General features: G+C 42.8%; 1 protein-coding gene across 1 annotated transcript; it reads left to right on the top strand.

Moving 5' to 3' along the window:
• Positions 1 to 1,955: 1,955 nt before the first annotated feature.
• MCM3 (minichromosome maintenance complex component 3) lies at positions 1,956 to 23,485 on the top strand. The gene is made up of 17 exons (XM_014459629.2): positions 1,956 to 2,118; positions 3,337 to 3,449; positions 4,042 to 4,250; positions 4,969 to 5,099; positions 6,966 to 7,204; positions 7,686 to 7,794; positions 8,840 to 8,993; positions 9,269 to 9,400; positions 9,902 to 10,110; positions 14,328 to 14,502; positions 14,860 to 14,986; positions 15,798 to 15,948; positions 17,989 to 18,129; positions 19,077 to 19,180; positions 19,920 to 20,008; positions 20,443 to 20,512; positions 22,732 to 23,485. Exons 1-17 carry the CDS (start codon positions 2,041 to 2,043, stop codon positions 22,928 to 22,930), a joined length of 2,430 nt encoding a protein of 809 aa, XP_014315115.1. The 5' UTR covers positions 1,956 to 2,040; the 3' UTR covers positions 22,931 to 23,485.
• Positions 23,486 to 25,294: the final 1,809 nt, after the last annotated feature.

Here is a 25,294-nt window from a genome sequence, read left to right as displayed (position 1 = left end):
AAATATCTGCATGTCCTTTATGGTTAAAGATGATGATATTAAGGACTTCGTAAATAGAATTGTCATTACAGTTTTCAAATTTGCCAAAGGCTCATGGAATGTTTGAATGGGATAGATTATTAGGAATATTCTAATTTTCTCATATTTTATATGAGGAAACTAAAGTGTGTTAGAGACAAATATTTGGTTTTCATACTCCCACTCCACTTTCTATTGCAAGTTTACTTGAGTTTTCTTTGAATTAAGCTTCCTGATTCTTTCAGTGTTAATTTCAAGTTGTTTCCAGACCAGAGAATATTGTCAATATTGCCTTCAATATATCCACAATATGAGTTATGATCAAGTGATAAAGACACTCTTAAATTATAATTAATTATCCCTTATGTTATAACTAGAGGCCTGATGCACGAAATTGGTGCAAGGGGCTCGGCCCTCGCAGCCGAGGCTTTGTCCGGAGGGTCGTCCAGAAGGTCCTCCGGTCTAATTAGCATATTACACTTTTATTATTATAGGTTAAATGCAGAATCCTCATTCTAGAATTTTATTTTTTATTTTATTTTGCCTGTTAAAGAAAAGCAGGCAATCATGAGAAGCTGGTCTTTTTTCTCTAAGAATCAATTTACCTGTCCACTAGGATGACACAAAACTATAAACTGTATAATAACTAAAAATACATATACGCATACAAATAGATGGCATATTTTTTTGTTGTTGTTTAGGCAGATTATACTTAGAATTCTTGTCAGGGTACCATCTGCCTTGGAGACCTTCAAACAAGCTATAAGTAGCTTGGCCAAAATTTCAGATATAGAATGACCAGGTGTCTACTACTGGGCAATCTGGTATTTTTGTTTCCTGTTCCATAAAATTAAAAACATGCTGGGCAATGAGACTTCTTTATTGTGCACTGGTGGTTACATGGGTGTATGCATAATAAAAATTCATTGAGTTGTACACCTAAGATTTATGCATTTTACTGTATATAAATTATAACTCAAAAATAAAACGGAAGACTATAAAGAAACTGCAAAACTAAAAACAAAACTTGGAAATGCAATTGACCTTTTTAATTTAATTTCAGATTTGCTTTATCTTAATTACTGATTGGTACTTAAGAGTGACTTGGCACAATTTTTTTTTCTCCTTGTGTTTATCTTTCAATAAATTGTTACTTTAAAAGATCCCGTGATGTTATAAAGGCAAGAAAGCCTCAACTTACCCGTTTGCAAGATGGTGTAGTAATTATGTCCAACATTTTGTATAACACACAAGGCCATCTCTGGGGCTGCGGGATACGTATCGAAAATTTTTCTTCACACTCCTCCGCCGCCTCATATTTTTATGGGTTACTTCAGGCAACGGTATTCAGATAGCGAGTGGGTCGCTGAATTAAATGACTTTTCCCAAAGATGCTATGATTTTATTCTTAATCCCAGATTCTCAAAATTCACTTTATTTCTTCTGGATGCTTCTTAAGCATGACTTGAATATATACTTAAAAACGATTTGCTTTTATGTTTCACCTCCTTGCGTTATAAACCCCTATTCGCTGATGTTTAGTGTTTGAATCCAACCGCCAGGCTCAGTTTGTTCCCCTTTAGGCAAGTGAGGATACAGCTGATTGAAAAAAAAAAGAAGCCCTGGAAACATCCGGGAACTGGGGGAAGACTACTACTCCCAGAATGCATCGCTTCCAGGTCTTCCGTCCTCGGCTGCCCAATGACCAGGATCTACAAGACTCTTTTCGGCCCCATTGGTCAGTTTTCCCGTCAGTGAGGGCGGAACAAGGCGGGGATAAACCCCGGATGATCCATTTCCCGCCGTCGCGAGGCGCCGCTAGTAAACGCGAAGAAGAAGCAGCTCTCTATTGGATAGCATTTAGTCTGGGTAAGAGGAATCAGCCAATCAGAATGTGCCTATCCTCCCAGAGACCCCGCCCCTTCCTCGTGGTAACTTTTGGTGGCGGGAAAAGTTCGGAAGTTTCGCGCCAAGGCGGGGGCATCCTAGAACCTACGCGGGGCTCGGGTAGAACTGACAAGCATGGCCGGGACCGTGGTACTGGACGATGTGGAGCTGCGGGAGGCGCAGAGAGATTACCTGGACTTCTTGGATGACGAGGTGAGAGAGGCTCGAGTCGCGAGGTTCTTGAGCATGGAGCCTGGGGAGGCGGACGGGCCGTGGGAGGCCCGCCTGGCCTGCAGGTGCCGCGGCCGAGCCGGCGGGCGCAGGAGTCTTCCACATATTCTCGCGGTGGAGTCAGTCCTCAGCTGGTTCTCTGCTGGTGAACCTTAGCGAGCGGTCCTGTAACTTTCTCCTAAGTACAAGTGATGGCTGGGTCGCGCGAAATTTGACAGGCTTCCTTCGGGGACAAACAAGATGGCAAAGGCCACATGGACTTTTTGGGAGTCACTCCCGGCTCTCTTGATTTGGGGAGGTTGGGTGGGGTGGGGGTTGGGGGGCGGGGAAGCATCGCTACCGTAAGGTGGTGATCCGCCGCGTTTAGGGTCCCCAGGCTTAGAGAGTGACTTCCTGTTGGGAGGGAGACTTCCTAATTGGGCTGTATTCTTTTTCAATACTGAGTGAGATGCCAAGGGAAGGTGGTTGTAATACACGTAAAGGGTCTCGTGTGCAACCCGAGATCGGAAGCCGTAGGATGTTGGTAAAGCATCTTGAAGGGCGGTTGCTGCTGGGCCTGTAAACACATAGCTAGGGCTCCCAACTCCTTTAGGTCCGGATCCGAGAACTCTTTCTGTATTATACAGATGGTCGGGAAACAAAACATTTTAATCCTGTATGTAACTTTAAAATGAACATTCATTTTAACATGAGTATTAAAAGCCCGTTTCATTTACACTTTGACAAGGTTTGTATTTATTGCACTTGAAAGGTTGAGAAGTGACTGCGTACAGAAAGCTGTTGTTCATAGGAATAACAGCATGGACTGTGAGGAAGTAATAACCCCACACTGTCCCCTTTGGGTGTAGGTGGAATCGGAGGCTAGCGAGCGAAGATATGGGAGAGATGGGCCTTCAGCTCTGCTGCAGAGATGGGCATTTATCTTGCTGTGAGAGCTGCCTCTCTTGAAAAACATTTTTGAATTGTGGCTGTTGTTATACACTGAGTGGCCAGATTATTATGACCACCCCATCAGTATAATGAAGTGAATTAGTTATGCAAATAATAATAATAATGAAAATTTGAGAGTATTTGCTTAGGAAGTTTTCAATATTCAGTATTTTTGAAAGTGTCAATGAAGTACTGATGGGGTGGTCTTAATAATCTGGCCGGTCATATTAATCTGGCCACTCAGTGTATATGGTGGTGGCTCTTTTGCAGGAAGACCAGGGAATTTATCAGAGCAAAGTTCGGGAGCTGATCAGTGACAACCAATACCGGCTGATTGTTAACGTGAATGATCTGCGCAGAAAAAATGAGAAGAGGGCTAATCGGTGAGTGGCAAGTGTTTCCAAGGGGATAGATATCCTGGCTCTGGGTGAGAATGGCTCCCTTCTCTTCCCCATATGGGAACTGGCTTCCCAGGAGAGGACCTGGGTGAAATACTTTTTTACCTTGAAGCCCTCTTTGCCTCACCTGCTCCTATGTTGTTGTTTTTTTATATCCTCACCGGAGGGACATGCTTATTGATTTTTAGAGGGAGGGAGAAGAAGAGAGAAACATCGATCAGTTGCCTTCCCATACACACTCCGACCAGGAATCAAAACTGCAACTTAGGTATGTGCACTGACCTGGAATCGAACCCACAACCTCTTGGTGTACGCTCCAGCCAACTGAGCCACACCAGCCAGGGCCCTGCTCCTATCCTTTTCTCTCCCAAAAGTAGGTGGTAGGCATTTTCCTCTTAAGTGCTCCCCCTTCCATGTTTAGTTGAGTATCCTGAGTCTTGTAGGATGGGAGGACAAAGTAGGAGCCAGATTTTCCTCCTTGGCCTTCATCGTTTCAGAATGTCCACTTCTGTTTTGAGGGTCAGCTTTTTTGAGTTCTGCTCTCTGCCTAATTATTCTTTCTCTTGTCCATATGCAGGCTCCTGAACAATGCCTTTGAGGAGCTGGTTGCCTTCCAGCGGGCCTTAAAGGATTTTGTAGCCTCCATTGATGCTACCTACGCCAAGCAGTATGAGGAGTTCTACGTAGGGTTGGAGGGCAGCTTTGGCTCCAAGCATGTCTCCCCCCGGACTCTCACCTCCGTCTTCCTCAGCTGTGTCGTCTGTGTGGAGGGCATTGTCACCAAGTGTGAGTGTGTTAAAGTAAAGGTCTGAGGGAATGGAGGTGGGGTGGACTGACAGGGCCTGGGAAAGCAGGAGAGGTGGAGTAGAGCTGGTAGCTTGTGGTACCAGAAAGGCGGAGCATTTAAGTTACCAGGTGAAAGTTGGAGGAGCTCCGAGTGATTAGGAGGACCTTGAGTGGCCACCTGTGCTCGCAGGATGCTGAATTCTGCTGAGAGGGGAGGAGTCTTGGCTCTTGGCAATCTCCTCTTTCTAACCCTGAACTCCTGCTATCTCATTTGGGATCGGTTGTACTTAAAGTTTTACATGGGTATGGTGATGTTCTGTATAGAAATGTAAAGATGAATACATGACACGTGTTACTGAAACAGCTTAAGCTAGTTGGGACATTAGTATTTGGAGTCATCATAGGCTTGCCTGGGTTAGGTCCCACCTTTATGACTGTCTAGTTCAGTGATGGCGAACATTTTGAGCTCGGTGTGTCAGCATTTTGAAAAACCCTAACTTAACTCTGGTGCCGTGTCACATAAAAAATTTTTGATATTTGCAACCATAGTAAAACAAAGACTTACATTTTTTATATTTATTTTATATATTTAAATGCCATTTAACAAAGAAAAATCAACCAAAAAAATGAGTTCGCGTGTCACCTCTGACATGCGTGTCATAGGTTCGCCATCACTGGTCTAGTTGGATGACTTCATATGCATGTTTTCCATTCCTAGGCTCTCTAGTTCGTCCCAAAGTTGTCCGCAGTGTCCACTACTGTCCTGCTACAAAGAAGACCATAGAGCGACATTACTCTGATCTCACCACCCTGGTGGCCTTTCCTTCCAGCTCTGTCTACCCCACCAAGGTGAGGGGAATGAATTGATTGAACCTCTTTGGAGGTTGTAGTCAAATATGTCTTTTAATGCAAGTAATTGGGTAACATCTGAAGTCTTCTAAAAGAAAATAGGGTGAAAGTTAGGACTGAGGATTAATCTAAAGGAAAGATTGATTGTTAGCCAGAACTTAATATGGAAAGTTCACAAATTTTTTTTATAAGAATAAATATTCACTGTAGAAAATTATGGAAGGATATAATTTTATAGATTAATATGGAAAATACCTATGCTACAACATTACTATGTGCTCTTTGCGGGCATTTTACTACAGGTTTGAGAGAAGGTTGGCCTAAGCAATGACTTTATTCTTAGTGTGCAGGTTGATCTGAATTGAGAATGGCGTGAAGCTTTACTTAATGAGACAAAAGAAGATTATTGCTATTGATTACTTGATGTTTGAACTCATTCTATCAAAGAAGAGCTGTCCCCACCATTAATTTTCATTGAGAGCTGCTGTATCCAAAGAATTGTTAGGCACTGTGGAGGACACACGTATAAATAAGACCCAGTTCTTGTCTTCAATATTATTAACTGGTAGAGGAACCTTAGCATTCCTCTTACTATATAAACAACAATGAGTATCTTAGAATTATTACTGCAACTTGCTTTAGAGTCATTTAGTCTATCTCCAGATGATATATTGAAGTTTGGAGAGGTTAAGTGACTTGCTTATGTCTTAGTGATGATTCTAACGATGGGACCCATGTCTTTTTACTTTTAGGCCACTTGCATTGTCTAAGTAATCCTGCTCTCTAGAATCCCCCTTTCTAGACTTTCTTCTGCAGGAAGTATTCAAGGAGTACTCTCCTACCAATTACTGTGGCCAAGCTTCTTTGCTTGAGCTGTGAAATACACCAGACCAGGCCTTTGGAGGTGTGTCTACTGTAGTGCTTAGAGCTTGGATTTTGGAGTTATGTCTGCCTTGAGTCCTGGCTCCAGTACTTATGGTGTGATCTTAGGGAACTTATTTAACTGCTCCCAGCCTCAGTTTTTATAATCTGTTATAAAATGTGAAATATACCTGCTTTACTGAGTTGTGATGATTACATGAGATAATTCCATGAAATAATAGCAGTGTTTCGCACATAGTAAACATTTAGTAAGTGTTGTGTTTTTTCTTGAAAACTCAAATGGCAAGTAAGTAAAACTTTAAAAGTGTCTTTACTAAAGTTGAATACACATACAGCAGCATACAACTTGATGAATACCAATAAAATCAGCATCCAGAACAGGAAACAACCTTACCAGCAATCAAAAGTCCCTCTTGAGGGCCCACACTGCCCTGTTAGTCTATCCTCATGTCCAGCAGTATAAATTATTTTTGCCTATTTTTATATTTTATTTAAATAAATACTCTTGTGTTGGCTTCTGTTTGTGAGATTTATCCTTGTGTGTAGGTATATTTCATTGTATAGTTGACTTGTGTGAGTATACCACATTTATTTAATCATTCTGTTGCTGGCATTTGGATATTGTCTAACTTGGTCATCAGAAATAGTACTACTGTTAACTTTGTAGAACAAGGCTTTTGTTGGGTATTACATAGGAGTGGAAATACTGCATCATGGTGAAAGTATATATTCAGCGTTAGTAGGGGAAGGATCTTAATTTAGATGTTATATAGCTGTGGTCCATTCAGACTAGAGATTGCCTCTTTCATCTAGATGGTTTGTTATTAGATAAGGTTGGAAAAGCTGGAGAAGATATTTGGCTTTTTTGCTTCTGGATGTTGAAATCATGAAGTCATCAAATTGTACTTGTTTCCCACCACAAATTAGTGTGGTATTTCTAAGACAGAGCTGAGATAACTGTGCTTTTCTGTGTGCCTTTTCCAGGATGAGGAGAACAATCCCCTTGAGACAGAATATGGCCTTTCTGTCTACAAGGACCACCAAACCATCACTATCCAGGAAATGCCAGAGAAGGCCCCAGCTGGCCAGCTTCCTCGCTCTGTGGATGTCATTCTGGATAATGACCTGGTGGATAAAGTGAAGCCTGGTGACAGAATCCAGGTGGTGGGGACCTACCGTTGCCTTCCCGGAAAGAAGGGAGGCTACACCTCTGGGACCTTCAGGTAAAGGGTCAGTCATGAAGTGTTTGGAATGCTGCTGGCAGCTTCCATATTTGGTAGTATTCTCTCTCCAGTTTGCCATGTTCCAAAGAGTTATAACAGGTGGAGCACACTATCTGCCGGGGAGATGGGATACCTGTTTTCTATAATATAAAACTGGTAATACTCTCTCATGCTGAAAGTGGGAGGTACTGGTAATATGATTATAGCCTCATGGCTTACCTGGGAGTATCTCACATTTTCCCACCTCACCTCCTTCCTATATACACTTCTACTTGAAACTCTGTGGGTTAGCAGGAGATGCATTCCTGAGTTGAGGCATTGCCAGATGTTTAGGTCATAGATGAAGAGAGAATCAATTATTTAATTCAGAACAGCTTTCTTTTTAAAAAAAATTTGATATTCTAGATTATTAACTTAAAAAGGCTCTGATGTTAGGAATTGAAAATAGCAGGCTTTCTCTTAATTCTCCTCTTTGTCCTAGGACCGTTCTGATCGCCTGCAATGTGAAGCAAATGAGCAAGGACATTCAGCCTTCATTCTCTGCGGAGGATATAGCCAAGATCAAGAAGTTCAGCAAAACCCGCTCCAAGGTCTGGGTGTCCTTCGGGGCGTGGAGGGTGGGAATGCAATTGTACGGGTTGTGTTGGGCATGGCCATCTTTGTACTGGACCAGGAGGAAGGTTGAGGTTTTTCCTCTGAAGCCTTTGGTGCTAGCTTCTAGTTTTGACCCAATCAGTGAGCAACAGGGTGTTTTTGCTGTTTATTCTTTAATATTTCTGTTGTGCTACCTGCTGGGCTGCTAAGTGAACCTAATATAAATAAAGAATAGGATTTAGAGGATGTGAGGGCGATCTGGCTGCGACATCTGTCACCCCATTGATCGCCAGGGTTGATTCGGCTGATCTGGCTGGCTAGGCGGGTGTCCCCCTCCTCCCTCACCGATCCATGTGCGTCCCTCCCGAAGCTGCGCGCTCGGTCGAAGAGGACGACCTTCCCCCCCGAGGAGAGGACCGGTCTTTTCGGTCAAGGGTATACGAGTAGCTGCGCTCCCCTGCTAGAACCTCCAAACAAGCTCTCAAGAATAGGATTTAGAATATCAGTGTGCCAATGAGTCTTTACTGAAGACATTAGTGATACATTGCTACTTGAATTTAAAATGGTGGTTTTATTTGTTTTAGTTCTCAGAAACATTTTTCTTTTTAAAGAAAATGTTAACATTTAGAATTGAACAAAATATAATGCATGTGTGACATAGGTTACTGCTGAAGCACAATACATATTTTTATTGAACCTAAAATGTTTTGAAACTGGAAACACTTCTTCTGGCTTAAAAATTATGATCATTTATGATTAGTATGAGTGGAGAGTATAAAGATAAGCAGGTTTCAGTTTTGATGAGGGATCACTTTTTTTCTTAAAGATTAAACTAAGCAAGTTTTGGAATCTAGGCTTCCTCTGTAACTGCTTTGAAAATGATCTGATCAATGAGATTTGTCTTAGAGAGGAAGATTTTACTATCAGAAACAGTATTTGTATTTGTGTTTGTGTATATCTTCAAGCATTTTGAATAGGCTACATTGTAAAGTGAGCTCAGCACAATCCCATGGAATCTCATTAGACTTTCACACCCTGTAGGATATCTTTGACCAGCTGGCCAAGTCGTTGGCCCCCAGTATCCATGGGCATGACTATGTCAAGAAGGCAATCCTCTGCCTGCTCTTGGGAGGGGTGGAGCGTGACCTGGAAAACGGCAGCCACATCCGTGGGGACATCAATATTCTTCTTATAGGTATGGTGCTGGGATTTGCTCTCGACGCCTGGTCTTCCCTAGTGGAGTGTGGTTGAGGACTCTATAACCTGTACCGGGCTGCATTTTAGTCCCGTAAAGGTCTCCTGGTTTATATATCTAAAATATGTTTTTCTGCAAATGATAAAGAGAAAGTGAAGAAAATACTGTTAATAAATAACTATATATTTGTTATGTCAAGAGCTGTTCTAAAAACTCATAACTTGGGGATGTGGAAACTTTCTTAGAGAGTCACCACTGCCCCTATCCAATTACAGGAGACCCATCGGTTGCCAAGTCTCAGCTGCTGCGGTATGTGCTTTGCACTGCACCCCGGGCTATCCCTACCACTGGCCGGGGCTCCTCTGGAGTGGGTCTGACGGCTGCTGTCACCACAGACCAGGAAACAGGTAAGAGAGGGTGTAAGGTCCTTGGCAGATGTCTAGCAGTGAGACCAAGCATGTAGAGAACTGAGTGTCGGACAACAGTGGGTGAGTTATTTAAGTTTGGGTGACCCTCTATTGACAAGAATGTCTCCTAGAAGGCTATTTAAAAGAGTTTTTGAGGAGAAAGCAAATTGGAAGGGAAATGAAAACGAAGATTGTACTGTTTCCTAAATTAGAGGAAGGAGTTTGAAGACTAGTGAAAAGAGAACAGATCTACTTGGGAAATTACTTGAGGATGAGGATGAAGAGAGAAGAATCTATAAAGGAAGTTGGTTGGAGTCTTGCTGCTTAGGGGTCAAAGTGGGGCAAGGAATTACCCACCAGGGATTCCTTAAGTCTCTAGTTGCTGACATCACTATATTCTCATGTGGGACAGTAAGAGGGTCCCAGGAGGGGGTTGAAATCTCTCCCTCTGTCCCCTACAACCTGGATTATAGCATGTATATTTGTCTCCCTACTTCCCAGGGGAACGCCGTCTGGAAGCGGGGGCTATGGTCCTGGCTGACCGTGGTGTGGTTTGCATTGATGAATTTGACAAGATGTCTGATATGGACCGCACGGCCATCCACGAAGTGATGGAGCAGGGTCGAGTCACTATCGCCAAGGCTGGCATCCACGCTCGACTGAACGCCCGCTGCAGTGTTTTGGCAGCAGCCAACCCCGTCTATGGCAGGGTCAGTGGAATCAGGCACTTAACCATTGTCCTCACCTTCATTTAGTTTTGCTGGATAACTGGACTGAGAAGTTTAGTTTAGGTAACCCAGGGAAACAACAGGCCAAAGACCAAAGTAAGCTTATTATCTTTAGGCCCTCTTGTTGCTGTCCTTGGTTTAGGGCAGTGATGGTGAACCTTTTGAGCTCAGCGTGTCAGCATTTTGAAAAACCCTAACTTAACTCTGGTGCCGTGTCACATATAGAAATTTTTTGATATTTGCAACCATAGTAAAACAAAGATTTATATTTTTGATATTTATTTTATATATTTAAATGCCATTTAACAAAGAAAAATCAACCAAAAAAATGAGTTCGCATGTCACCTCTGACATGAGTGTCATAGTTTCGCCATCACTGGTTTAGGGCCATGGTTCCTCACCCACTCATACACATCAGAATCCCCTGGAAAGTTACTTATTTAAAGTAACTTTTCAGAAATACAAAGACGAAAACAAAAATGACCTGCAGTCTCACCTCCCAGGTAACCTGTACTGACATTAAAATGAAAGTACTATGTACATGTGGTAGGAGGATTTATATACAGAACAGAGAGGTACAATATGGAAATTCTATTTCTTTCCTAAGAGATAGCCACTAACAGCTCCCGAATGTTTTCAGGAAACAAATTAAGCATGTACCAACAATGCACTATCTCCATGTTAAAGATTAATCTATGTTTGGGTTTTAGATGTAATATTTATTCTGCTTGAGGTTTGCTGAGCTTGCCTTTTTTTTTTAAATAGTCTAGCATTTCATTGTATGGATTAACAGTAAATTTTTTTAACTAGTCTCTATTTGATGGGCATTTGCTACTATCCCTTTGTGAATGAAGCTGCAACAAAATCCCTTTATGTGCGTTTTGTTATACATTTGGGAGTATGCTTGTACGATAAATACCTAGTAATGGAATTACTAGATTGAGTTAAATGCATTATTTTGGTAGAGATTGCCAAATTGCCCTCCTTAAAGATTGTGTCATAAAATACTGTTAACTAATACTTATAAATGCTTTATATTTATCAACTCCTTTCATCCTCACAATAACTCCTGTGAGGTGTAGGTAGTGTCCTTATTTTACAGATGAGAGAATGGAGGCATAAGAGTTTAAGTAACTTGCTCAAGAGTCACAAACTAGAAAATGGCAAAGCCGGGATTTGAACCAGAGCCTGTGCTGTGCTCTGGCAATTTATCTCACAGTGTGTGGGAATACCTGTTTTGGTGGTGTTTAAATATACAGGTGCCTGATTCCTAGCCTAGAGTTTCTGAATCCAAATCTCTCTGAGTTAGGGCTTTTGGTAACTATGGTTTGGAAAGGTTCCACAGGTTGGTTCTAGTTCATAGTGTGCATTGAAACCATAGGTTTTTAAATGAATGCTAATGTATGTTTACATTATTCTGAAGAATTGAATTATAGGGAAATATAGGGGAAAATGGCAAGTCCTGAAATGTGAACATGGTCATCAGAATGATTATTAATCTTACCCCCAAGATTGTTAGGCCCTCTGAAGTGTATGTGCGAGGGCCGGCATCAGCCTAGTGCAGTGATGGTGAACCTTTTGAGCTCAGCATGTCAGCATTTTGAAAAACCCTAACTTAACTCTGGTGCCGTGTCACATATAGAAATTTTTTGATATTTGCAACCATAGTAAAACAAAGATTTATATTTTTGATATTTATTTTATATATTTAAATGCCATTTAACAAAGAAAAATCAACCAAAAGAGTCCGCGTGTCACCTCTAACACACGTGTCATAGGTTCACCATCACTGGTTTAGGGCCATGGTTCCTCACCCACTTGTACACATCAGAATCCCCTAGAAAGTTACTTATTTAAAGTAACTTTTCAGAAGTACAAAGACAAAAACAAAAATGACCTGCAGTCTCACTTTCCAGGTAACCTGTACTGACATTAAAATGAAAGTACTATGTACATGTGGTAGGAGGATTTATATACAGAACAGAGAGGTACAATATGGAAATTCTATTTTTTTCCCAAGAGATAGCCACTAACAGCTCCCGAATGTTTCAGGAACAAAAATTAAGCATGTACCAACAATGCACTAGCTCCATGTTAAAGATTAATCTATCTTTGGGTTTTAGATGTAATCTTATATTTATTCTGCTTGAGGTTTGCTGAGCTTGCCTTTTTTTTTTAAAATAGTCTAGCATTTCATTGTATGGATTAACAGTAAATTTTTTTTTTTTTAATATATTTTATTGGTTTTTTTTTACAGAGAGGAAGGGAGAGAGATAGAGAGTTAGAAACATCGATGAAAGAGAAACATCGATCAGCTGCCTCCTGCACATCTCCCACTGGGGACGTGCCCGCAACCCAGGTACATGCCCTTAGCCGGAATCGAACCTGGGACCCTTCAGTCCGCAGGACGACGCTCTATCCACCGAGCCAAACCGGTTTCGGCAACAGTAAATTTTTTTAACTAGTCTCTATTTGATGGGCATTTGCTACTATCCCTTTGTGAATGAAGCTGCAACAAAATCCCTTCATTTGCGTTTTGTTATACATTTGGGAGTATGCTTGTACGATAAATACCTAGTAATGGAATTACTAGATTGAGTTAAATGCATTATTTTGGTAGAGATTGCCAAATTGCCCTCCATAAAGATTGTGTCATAATAATACTGTTAACTAATACTTATAAATGCTTTATATTTATCAACTCCTTTCATCCTCACAATAACTCCTGTGAGGTGTAGGTAGTGTCCTTATTTTACAGATGAGAGAATGGAGGCATAAGAGTTTAAGTAACTTGCTCAAGAGTCACAAACTAGAAAATGGCAAAGCCGGGCTTTGAACCAGAGCCTGTGCTGTGCTCTGGCAATTTACCTCACAGTGTGTGGGAATACCTGTTTTGGTGGTGTTTAAGTATACAGGTGCCTGATTTCTAGCCTAGAGTTTCTGAATCCAAATCTCTCTGAGTTAGGGCTTTTGGTAACTATGGTTTGGAAAGGTTCCACAGGTTGGTTCTAGTTCATAGTGTGCATTGAAACCATAGGTTTTTAAATGAATGCTAATGTATGTTTACATTATTCTGAAGAATTGAATTATAGGGAAATATAGGGGAAAATGGCAAGTCCTGAAATGTGAACATGGTCATCAGAATGATTATTAATCTTACCCCCAAGATTGTTAGGCCCTCTGAAGTGTATGTGCGAGGGCCGGCATCAGCCTAGTGCAGTGATGGTGAACCTTTTGAGCTCCGCTTGTCAGCATTTTGAAAAACCCTAACTTAACTCTGGTGCCGTGTCACATATAGAAATTTTTTGATATTTGCAACCATAGTAAAACAAAGACTTATATTTTTGATATTTATTTTATATATTTAAATGCCATTTAACAATGAGTTCGCGTATCACCTCTGACATGCGTGTCGTAGGTTCGGCATCACTGGGCCCTAGTGGGTCCTGAATTGAAAGATAAGAATACAGAGATTCTTGACTCCCAGGGGAAAACTCCTATGATTCTTTCTTCTTCTTCTTCTTCTTCTTCTTTTTTTTTTTTTATTGATTTCAGAGAGGGAGAGAGAGCTAGAAACATCAATGATGAGAGAATCATTGATTAGCTGCCTCCTGCACGCCTCACCCTGGGGCTGGAGCCTGCAACCCAGGAATGTGCCCTGACTGGGAATCGAGCCGTGACCTCCTGGTTCATAGGTTGACGCTCAACCACTGAGCCATGCCAGCTGGGCTCCTATGATTCTTAAAACATAATTTAGATTATTGATAATTTTCATTTTACTCATTACTTTCTGAGTAAGGGACTCCAAAGTTTCTAAGTTTCTCTGGTTTAGCCAGCTTGTCTTCAGGGTTGGTCCTGCTTTGGGAACGAGAGGAGCAGAATAAAGCTTGGGGAGGAGGAGGAGGCTGGTTTTGAGATCCACACACAGCCTGATGGAGGCACCTACGCTAGGAGGTGGGGCTCTGTTTCCTGGGAAGGAGGTGGGGCCTGGAGTCACTCAGGTCAGCTGAGCTTCAGTTAGAGAAGGGTTGTGGGTAGAGGTGAATTACTATTTTAATAGTGTTAAAATTTTCTACTTCACTGCTTCTGTTTTTTTTCTCTAAGGCCTAGTCTTTCATTCTCACTCCCAGAATCAATCCAGCCTCCTTGTCCTTTCTATTGATTGTTGCCTCCACTTTCCTTTTCTCTTGTGTTCCCAGTATGATCAGTACAAGACCCCTATGGAGAACATTGGGCTGCAGGACTCACTGCTATCCCGATTTGACTTACTCTTCATCATGCTGGACCAGATGGACCCTGAGCAGGATCGGGAGATCTCTGACCATGTCCTTAGGATGCACCGTTATAGGACACCAGGGGAGCAGGATGGAGATGGTGAGACCATGAGAAGAGTAAGGGAGAGAAGGGAGCCTAAACTGATCTCCTTATCTGATGCCCAATCCAGGTGGTGGGGTGTGTCTGGGTTGATGTCGAAGATGCCATTCCTGGCCTGGCCACCTCCTTTTACTGCTCACTGGAGGTTATCCTGAGGTGTGTCTTTTGTCCATTTCTGGGCCTGGGAACACCTTTGAGCATCTTCTGTGGGCCAGGTGGTTCCACCTTCCTTACTTTTGGCCTCGGCATGTCTGTTTCCTTGGGGGTCCTTGCTTTGTGAGTCTTTCTCTTCCTTCCTGTGCAGTTCCCTGGTTAAGCTCTTTCTTACTCTCCTTTCTCTCCCCTTGGGTTTTCTAGCTATGCCTTTGGGTAGTGCTGTGGAAATGTTGGCCACAGATGATCCCAACTTTAGCCAAGACGACCAGCAGGACACCCAGATTTATGAGAAGCATGACAACCTTCTGCACGGGCATAGGAAGAAAAAGTGAGCATTTCTCAGACCTGTCCCTTGAGGGAAACTGAAATTTGTGTCATAATAGAACGTGTGTATCTAATATTGTATCATATTAGGGCGTGTGTATATATTTATGCTGTCCAGGCTAAGATTATGCTGGAATCATAACCATGTGGACCTGTTTTCTTCTGGATCCACAGAGACTCCCCTTTTCCTGGCCAGTTGCCTTATAAATGTTTGTGGGTGATTAAGCTTAGGTTCTGATCTTTTCCTAAAATAGAAGATTGATGACATGCCTAACTGATTGTGGGTGTGATGTCATCTTGTGAAGGATTGCGCGTCATGTAGCTATTTATATTGAGTTCATGGTGAAGGGTCAGGAGATGGCAAGCCCTGGAGGCTTTGCAAGTCGATTTGGATAAAGGAAACTTGTGACCAGATGCTCAAAGCATGAAATGTGAGCTCTTATATGTCTATTTTTGGCCACAGTGCAGTAGGAAACATCATCTTCAAACCTGTTGGTTTAAGAACATAAAGTTTCAAGTCAGAAAACTGATTTGAGTCTACTAAGCTTCTCTGCGCCATACTTTTCCCATGTTTGAAATAGGGCAAATAATACCTAAACTTCTTAACTCACATTAATACCTAAATGATACCTGTAGAATTAAATAAAAATATGTGAAAGGGCCTTGGACATGCTCCATATGAGATTTATGATAATGGGTTCTAGGCTGTCTCTGCTTTGCCACTTGATCTTGTCTTCTCTGAGGAGAGGCAGAGCCACCGTCTCAGGCAGGTGCTGAGGTGTGGCAGGGCGGGAGTTCACTGTGTGTGGGTCTAGGGAGAAGATGGTGAGTGCGGCTTTCATGAAGAAGTACATCCACGTGGCCAAAATCATCAAGCCCATCCTAACGCAGGAGTCGGCCACCTACATCGCAGAGGAGTACTCACGCCTGCGCAGCCAGGACAGCATGAGCTCCGACACCGCCAGGGTGAGTCCCCAAGGACAAGAGGGCCCTGGAGTCCCTTAAGCATGTGGCTGGGAAGAGTCCTTACTATCTGGGGCTCTGTAGCCATTTTAACGTAGCGATTCTTTACCTTTTCCTTCTGGTCTTGACACAATGGTAATCATTTCCTTTTACAAAGGAAAATGAAATAAGAACCCCCGAGATAATATGTATCTGATCAGTTCAGATGATGTTGGCCTCCAGAATCTGTGGTCTATTTAGCAAACGTGAGCCACTTCTGGGAACTGAATGAGTCTATTCTTATAGGCAGTGTTAAAATAAGAGCTCAGATCTGGGCTGGGGAGGCAGAAAGGCAGGTAGAAAGATCATGCATACATATTTATAAATATATACCACAATGTGGTACTTGAAGATGACTGCATGTGAGATTGTTGGAGACAGATGAAGAAGCATCAACTTTTCCTTTAGACATTCCAGAAGGTTATGAATATCATGAAAGGATTCCCAGAGTGTGATATTTGAGCTGTACTTTGACAGATGACTTGCAGTTGGACAACTGTGATGATTTTCCAAAGCTATTTCTAGAAACCTTACATACCAGCCCATGAGTTTATCTAAATCTTTTGGGGCAGTTTAGTTCATACAGGATTTTACAAAGAAACCCAAGTTCAAAACCCTCATTCTGCAATACAGACATAGACTCTTGGATTCTATGTGATCCCACATCATCTACTTCAGCCTCACCCAGGACAGGAATTCTGTTTTCTAGAATTCCTTCTGGAACTTCATTGACACCCCAGGGAGAACATGCCTAGTATATCACTGCATTGAAATGTTACGATAGTCTTCTACTTATCGAGCTTAAACCTGCTTCACTGTGATGCCTACCCATGGGTCTCAGTGTTGTTTTCTCGAGATTTTGTATGACTTGTCTTCTTCAATTAAACAACTCCCTTTCTTTTTAAGTTTCTCACATATGAATACACTCCAGTGTGTCAAAGGCCTCTCACTGCACATAATATACCAACCAGAGCTATAATGGAGCACATAAACTCCAAACTCTGGTAGCTTTCTAAATCATTAAAAGTTTTAGTTAACTTATATAAATATAAATACATTTGTTTTTGAATGTCAGCTTGGGTTTAAATGATAATTTTAAAGACTTGAAAGTAGAAGTGACCACATACTTCACTGGTGCATCAGACAGCGGGAGGTGTGGTAGTATAGCCCTTCGTCCTGGCCCGAGGTTTCCAGCTAATTTTTGGATCTTTCACCTCTCTGCTCACAGTTTCGTTATTCGTAAAATAATGAGAAAGTTGGATAAAGTCAGGGATGCTTAACGAGGAGGGCACATCAGAAGCACCTGGAACTTAAAAAAAGTACAGGTGTCTAGTCCTGTGTGCTAAGGAACACAGACATTCTGGTTCCTTAGGCCAGGGACCCTGTTCAGACAATAACAGTTTAAAAAGGTGAAGGCACCCCAGTTTTGCATGCACCCTCCTCTCCTTTGAGAACCGTTTGATAAGAACTTGTCAGAGTTCTGCTCCTCTGGACTTAGTGAGTTCATCCAACTTTTAAAAATGTGTCCTCTTTCACGCCCCTCATTAGCGTGGCCTTGGACAAGTTATTTGAGTCCCATTTTTGTCATCTATAAAACTTTTTTAGTAATGAAGAGCGTTAATGACACAAGGAATGCAAAAACAAAGTTATTGGTGCATTAGGCCTGCAGTAAGGGACTCTTCCTTCACTTTGGTACTCCTTCTAGGCTTTTCTTTTTTTTTTCTTTTTTTTACTTTTCCAGCTGCAAGATGCTTAATTTTCTTCTTTCCTGTTCACCTACTCCTCCCTCCCTCAGCTCTCTCTCACACATATTTCCATGATAATTTTCATCTTTCTGAATTTCATATGGTATTTGTAGAGAATACAGAGCTCTGAATCCTTTGCTTGGACCTCCTAGAGCTTTTCTGGTAGTGTCATTATTTCCTTATCGGTGCGGTGGGAATGATGGGCATGCCTAAATAATATGTGTAATTCTGGACAAGGAATTCTCGTTTTCTCCCCCAGACCTCCCCAGTTACAGCCCGGACCCTGGAAACCCTGATTCGGTTGGCCACGGCCCATGCCAAGGCCCGCATGAGCAAGACTGTGGACCTGCAGGATGCAGAGGAAGCTGTGGAGTTGGTCCAGTACGCTTACTTCAAAAAGGTGAGGATTCAGGTGCTTGGCTGAGAGATCCTTCTGAAGAAACCATTGGTGCTTGGCTTCACAGCCTCCCCTGGCCGTCAGCTGTGTTTGGGTCTTCAGCAGAAAGTAGCATCTATCTGCCAGTATTCAGTTGGCCTCTGTCCTTTCTCTGGGACCTGCAGCACCAGTGGTTCCCAATCTAGCTGCATGTGAGAAGCAGCTAGAGTTTTAAAATACCGATGCTAGAGCCCAGAGGGATTCTGGTTTCATTGATGTGCTATACCTTCTCTACTTCCTTTGCCCCTTAAAAAGGTAGATGTTTCCAAAGGATTGATCTTGATAATCTTCCTCTTCTATACTTTTCCCCGTGGCACCTCTTCAGGTGTCCCATTGGCGCCTCAAAAACTAATGTCACAAGTTGAATTCTCAGACTTGCTTCTCGTATTTCTGCTTGTGACATTTCATCTCTGTTAATTTAGACACCAAGACTTGAAATCTCGACTCCCTTTTTCTCATTGCCTCCGCCCCTCAATCGAACTGTAGCTTTTTAGTCGTGGGTCTGATAAACTTTTCTTGGCTATTTCTCTTTCGAGGGTGGGCGTAGTCTTAAATTTAAATTGAACACCTGATTTATAAAGACGTGAATTGTTTCCCACTTAACCATTATAGGCTGGATTTTTTTCTCATTCATTTCTTTATTTGGTAAACACTCATTAAGTACCTACTATGTGAAAAGAATTGAACACACCACTCAGCATTTCTAAGGATGAGTAGCAGCCTGTCCCCTGGTCCTGGGACTTGGGGACAAGAGAGGCTAGGTGAGTCCTTGGACCCATGGGAATCATTTCTGCTGATGGTACAGAAAGGACTCTTATTCAGAGTTCTTTATTCCGATTCAGAGTTCTTTATTCCATCCCCTGGCACCAGTGACCCCTCCCACCACCCATCCATACTTGGCTTGGTCCTAGGTTCTGGAGAAGGAGAAGAAACGTAAAAAGCAAAATGAGGATGAATCAGAGGCAGAAGATGAAGAGGAGAGAAGCCAGGAGGATCAAGAACAGAAGAGGAAGAGGTACCATTGGGCAAAGAGAAATGGAGAAAAAGACTTCAGTTGAGGCTCGGGGAGAGGGAAGGGTGAATCAAGTCAGTAGACATCAGGTTCTTCAGGGGAAGGGTTCCTGGACCTGCATACCTTGAGGGTGAAGGTAACTGGGACAAAGGAGAGAATGAGCGAGCCCTTGCTGTCTTTAGTGTGATGCTTTGTCCTCTTTCCTGCTAAAGAAATGCTGAATAGCAGTAACTCACTTGAAGGTTTTTGAATGTATGTTTCAGAATTTTCCCCTCAAGATTATTTATTCTTCTTGGGCCTGTGGTTGAATCTGTGAGGGTGGGTGATAGGGAAAAACCATTAGGAAGCAGAAAAAGCAACAGTTTATACAGGCCTGAGCTTTTTAAATCCTCACTTGATCATATGTGTATTTTTTTCTGCCCATTGATTCTAGAGAGAGAGAGAAAAGTTGAGAGAGAGAGTGAGAGGAAAAGAGAGAGGAAGAGAAACATCGATGTGAGAGAGAAACCGACCAGTTGCCTCCTGTACCCATCCTGACTAGGATTGAACCTATAACCTGGGCCTGTGCCCTGACTGGGAATTGGTCCTGTGACCATGAAGTGCATGGGGATGACGCTAACCACTGAGAACACCGGCCAGGGTGTTTGACTTTGATTGTCAAAGGTTCTGGTTCCTTTTCTCTATGATCAGAGATACAGGCAGGGCTCCCTAAAGCTTTTCTTAACTGCTATGGGTCTTTTAGGAGGAAGACGCGTCATCGCTCAGATGCTGGGGATGGGGACTCATATGACCCTTATGACTTCAGTGACACAGAGAAGGAAATGCCTCAAGGTAAGAGAGCATCCCCTATTGATAATATTTTTAGTTGCTCTGTGCACTGCATTTTGTGGGGACTCCCATATGGTTCTACTTGGGACCCTGTGTCCAAGAGGTTTGTCCCAAGAGAGCCTCAGACACTCAGTGAACCTGGAAAATAAGCTCTGGCAGTTGTTTGCTTCTCTTTTTGATGAACTGTGCTCTTTGCCAACCTGGCGTAAACATCCCAGATCATGTGTATTGAGGTCTCCTGCCTGACACATGCTTATATTGTTCATTCATTGGAGAGTTCCCTTTACCCTAATTGTCCTGCCTGGCCCCGGAATAACTCTAGGAAATAGTGTTCAGCAGGCTCAGTGAGGGTGGGGAGCAGAGATCACTTCTCTGGTGTGTATGCAAATGGCTTCCTTGTTGTCCTCTCACCCTCTGCCACCATTTATCTTCTAAAGTGCAAACTCCAAAGTCAGTGGACTCACAAGAGACCAAGGAATCCCCGGAGGTGGAGTTGAGTGAATCCAGGTGAGTAGGGAAGGGATTTTATGTGTGCCGCTGAAGCAAGGATTTCTTCTAGGGGAGAGAATATGAAACAAGCTGCTTGTCAACAGAGCTTAAAACCAGAGGCCCAAAGATTTCTAAAAACATTTATATTTTGATTATACTTTCAAACTTTTAAAAAGTTGCAAAAGTAGTTTGTAAAGAACTCTTGTACAGTGGGGCTTTGACTTACGAGTGTCCCGACTAACGAGTTTTTCGAGATACGAGCCTTCTCTCGGCCGATTTTTTGCTTTGAGTTGCGAGCTAAAATTCGGGTTATGAGCCAGCTTCAGATACCTCACCGCTAGTTGGCGCAGCGAACGTCACGGTGAATGCCACAACATCAGCCCAGCATCACGTGTCTCACTCGTTCACTTTAAGATTTGACATAGGAGTAATTTGAGTTACGAGCTCCGTCACGGAACGAATTAAACTCGTAAGTCAAGGCCCCATTGTATACCCTTTGTTCAGAATTCCTAGGTGTTTGCACTTTACCATTTGCTTTCTAAACAATTCTCTCTGTGGGAATTTTAAACCTGAAGACCCAGTGAAGTCAGGAGGAAGAGTCTTAGAGCAAGGACAGAGTTTGTGTCTTTGACACTTGGCTCTTCTCAGTAGGAGATATATGTAGATGTAGATATAGGTATAGGTATGTTTACATATAAAAATATAAATATATATTCATATTTATAATTTATAGATACAACTCCCTGAAACTATAGTGGTAAATCTCTTCAACTCAAATTGACAATTCATTTGTTTTGAGTTGAAGAGTTTTACCACCAGAGTTTTAGAAATAGTCTTATGGAGAAATTTTTTTACTGGGCACCTAAAAAACTCCATGGTTAAGTTTTTCTTTTTTCTTTTAGTACCTTAAACACACACAACACAATATGTTTACTGAAGAAGTTGGAAAACATTGAAAAGTATTTAGGAAAAAACATTAAAATCAATTGTAATTCCACTCATGAGAGAAAACAATTGAACTATATCTGAAAGCACTTTTGAATCAGCTCATACAGATCTCTTTTTAATGACTGCAGGGTTTCCATAGTATGGATGTGTAAAATGTTGACATTTAGGTTCCTACTGTTTACAGTAAAACAGTAAATCTGCTGTTTACAGTAAAACATCCTCATTTATCTGTGCACTTGTGCAAGTGTAGCTAGCTGTAATGTTAATTTCTAGAAATGGACTTCCTGGGTCAAAAGATATGTACTTTAAAATTTTAGTGCTTGTTGCTAAATTGCCACCCAAAGATCCCATCCCAGTTTACATTTCTACCAACAGTATATTGGGAATGCCAATTTCCCACACCCTCAAAGGCCTCTTATTTTAAAACTAGAGGCCTGGTGCACGAAACTTGTACACTGGGGGAGGTGGGCGGGGGGGGGTCCTCACAGCCCGGCCTGTGCTCTCTCGCAGTCCAGGACCCCTTGCTCCTTACTGCCCACCTGCACGCTGCTCCTTACCGTGCGGCTCACTGCTCCTTAGCACTACCACGGAGGAGGGAGAGGCTCCTGCCACCGCCACTTCACTCACCAGCCATGAGCCCAGCTTCTGACTGAGGGGAGCACACTGACCACCAGGGGGCAGCTCCTGCATTGAGCGTCTGCCCCCTGGTGGTCAGTGCGCGTCATAGCAACCGGCCTTTCTGCCGTTCAGTGGATTTGCATATTAGGCTTTTATTATATAGGATGCTATTGTTTCTCAGTGCTCAAATAGAAGGTTTCAGGAAGCTCTATAATACAACAGTTTAGTTTTAAAGGGAGAAACGTGTGTGGAGCAGTCATCAAAGGCACATGTACATGTGTGCATGTTTTTGCATGTGTGGGGAGGACTGCTATACTGTACTAACCCTTAGGCTTTCCCAACATAGATCTCTTTTTTTAAAAAAATATATTTTATTGATTTTTTACAATATATTTTATTGATTTTTTACAGAGAGGAAGGGAGAGGGATAGAGAGTTAGAAACATCAATGAGAGAGAAACATCGATCAGCCGCCTCCTGCACATCTCCCACTGGGGATGTGCCCGCAACCAAGGCACTTGCCCCTGACCGGAATCGAACCTGGGACCCTTCAGTCCGCAGGCCTACGCTCCATCCACTGAGCCAAACTAGTTAGGGCCCAACATAGATCTTGCATGAAAGCATTTGGGTTTGTTTACTCCTCCTTCACCCATTTTTTCCTGTTTGGGGCAGGTTGAAGGCATTCAAGGTGGCCCTCTTGGAGGTGTTCCGGGAAGCTCACGCCCAGTCAGTGGGCATGAATCGCCTCACAGAATCCATCAACCAGGGCAAAGACGAGCCCTTCTCTCCAGAGGAGATCCAGGCAGCGCTGACCAAAATGCAGGACGACAACCAGGTCATGGTGTCTGAAGGCATCATTTTCCTCATCTGAGGAGGCCTGTGTCTGAACTTTGGGGCTCTGCCAAGAAAGCTCTCGTCCCACCCCACCCTCACCCCTATCTTGGTCTTTGCCTTTATTCCCTGAATAACAGTGTTTAATTAAACCGAAGTTGAGGGTCACGTGCTGAAGCTGAAACCGCACTTGGTGGAAGGTTTGGAATGGAAGCTGCTGTGTGGTAAAGCAAGAGTCAAGTGGGAAAGGACCAAGACGATGGGCTCTCGTTGTCAAAGACAGGATCATATTCCCCACTTCCATCCCAAAGCAAAGCCACCTGTTGTTTGCTGTAAATAGCATATGACTTCTGAGTACTTTGGGGCACAGCTGGTTTTTGTTTATCCTCTCTGTTGGTTGGCTTTTATTTCCTCTGAGCACTTTGGTCTAGAGTGGGCTTTGTTTTACACTGGTGGGGAGATGCTCTGAAGCAAGGCATGAAGGCCAAGGAAGCTTTGTTTGAAGGAGCACCAGTTTAAATAACCTCTGACCTAAATATCCAAGACTTTGAATAAACTTAGCCGTTTTTGTACTGTGTACATGGCTTTAACACTGTGTGCTGTGACACATTTAATTTTGTTTTCCTTAAACACTCTGCCCTACAAGATTTGCTGCTCCCACATTTGCACCAAGCTACCACAAGGTGGCAGCAGGCTGCTGTGCACTCTTTGGGGATTAAGTCTTTAGGTAGTTTTCTTCTTCAGCGACACCAGCCTTTATCAGTTAAGATTGTGCAAACCAAACCCTGCTGATTTGAAATAGATAAATGGCCACAGGAGGCCAGTGAGTGAAAGTCCAGGAGCAGAATTGACCCTCTACCAGGCTTTTCTGAGCCTGAATCAAATCCCCTTCATGAAGAGACAATACCTGATTTATCAGATACCTCTAAATCATGTCAGGTGTTTTTTTTTTTTTTAAGTATCTTTTATTGATTTTTTACAGAGAGGAAGGGAGAGGGATAGAGAGTTAGAAACACCGATGAGAGAGAAACATTGATCAGCTGCCTCCTGCACACCCCGTACTGGGGATGTGCCCGCAACCAAGGTACATGCCCTTGACTAGAATCAAACCTGGGACCCTTCAGTCCGCAGGCCGACCCTCTATCCACTGAGCCAAACCAGTTAGGGCTATCATGTCAGTTTTGCCCATAGAGATTTTCTAATAGGATTCTTGTGAAACCACTTATACCTGGGTGTCCAGCCCTTGGGATTTGTTAGTCTCTTTGCACAGAAGTTTGTAGAGGGGCCAGGGCAGTACTTCTACTATTGTAGGGTCTAAATCACTTCTGAAGAACATTTAAGGTTAGTTCAATAAATAAAATGTGTGACTATGGGGGCCCGGGTCCCATGGATTGGAAGCTGCTCTCGAGAAGAGGGGCTTTGCTGGTTCTCAGCTGTGAGATTGGTGAGGGACTTCTTCCTTTGTGCTGGGAGGAGTCCTCACCCTGAAGCCACGAAGCAGAAGATTCTCTGCAGGGAAGACAAAACTGTTGGGGAGTTCAGTGTCATCTTTGTGACTTATTTTCAAAGACGTGAATGCCCAGTCCTGATGGGAGTGGTTTAGAGTTCCAAAGGGGAAAGGGCAGTGGTACCAGGGGGGAGTTTGACCTGGAGCTCTGGCAATGAGTAATGTGCTGTGTGCAAAAGTAAACTTTTAGCCCTAGCCGGTTTGGCTCAGTGGATAGAGCGTTAGCCTGCGAAATGAAGGGTCCTGGGTTTGATTCCCGTCAAGGGTACATACCTTGGTTGCAGGCTCCTCCCCAGCCTGGGTTCTGGTTGGGGCTCGTGCAGGAGGCAACCAATCTGTGTTTCTCTCATATCCATATTTCTCTTTCTTTCCCTCTCCTATTCTCTCAAAGTCAATAGAAAAATATCCTCAGGTGAGGACTTAAAAAACAAAAGTACGTTTTCATTCTCTTAAACCCTACAGGCTGAGAAGATGTGTGCCTAATGTGTCGGCATTCTAAAAACGGGAAGTATAATTATACAGGGGTGGGCAAAAGTAGGCTTGCAGTTAATATATCAAATGAGGGCACACAAAATAGCTACAGGAATTGAGGGGCCATGAGAGAATCAGGAGGAGAGTGGAAGCTATTGATGGGGTGCTGGTATACAAAAAAGCTAGGGGCTGTCATAAGTCCCATCAGATCTGTTCCAGAAAGGACAAACATTTTATCAATAGGACCCTTGCTCTCCACTCCTGAGAAAATGAGGCACAGTGTGGAAGAGGAACTAGGTGCACTCAGCGTTTTGGTGATAGCTGTAATACCTTTCTGACAGCTCCATTCTTGGCAAGCTAACAAAAGAATAAAAGGTAAACTGTTTTTGGCAGCCACAACAGATATTAGTTGTATTAAAATAACTT

The sequence above is a fragment of the Myotis lucifugus genome, unplaced genomic scaffold (genome assembly GCF_000147115.1).
Source record: "Myotis lucifugus unplaced genomic scaffold, Myoluc2.0 scaffold_111, whole genome shotgun sequence".
NCBI classification, from domain to species: domain Eukaryota; kingdom Metazoa; phylum Chordata; class Mammalia; order Chiroptera; family Vespertilionidae; genus Myotis; species Myotis lucifugus.
Note: the sequence above shows the minus strand (reverse complement) of the source record. Positions and strands in the feature narration are given on the sequence as shown.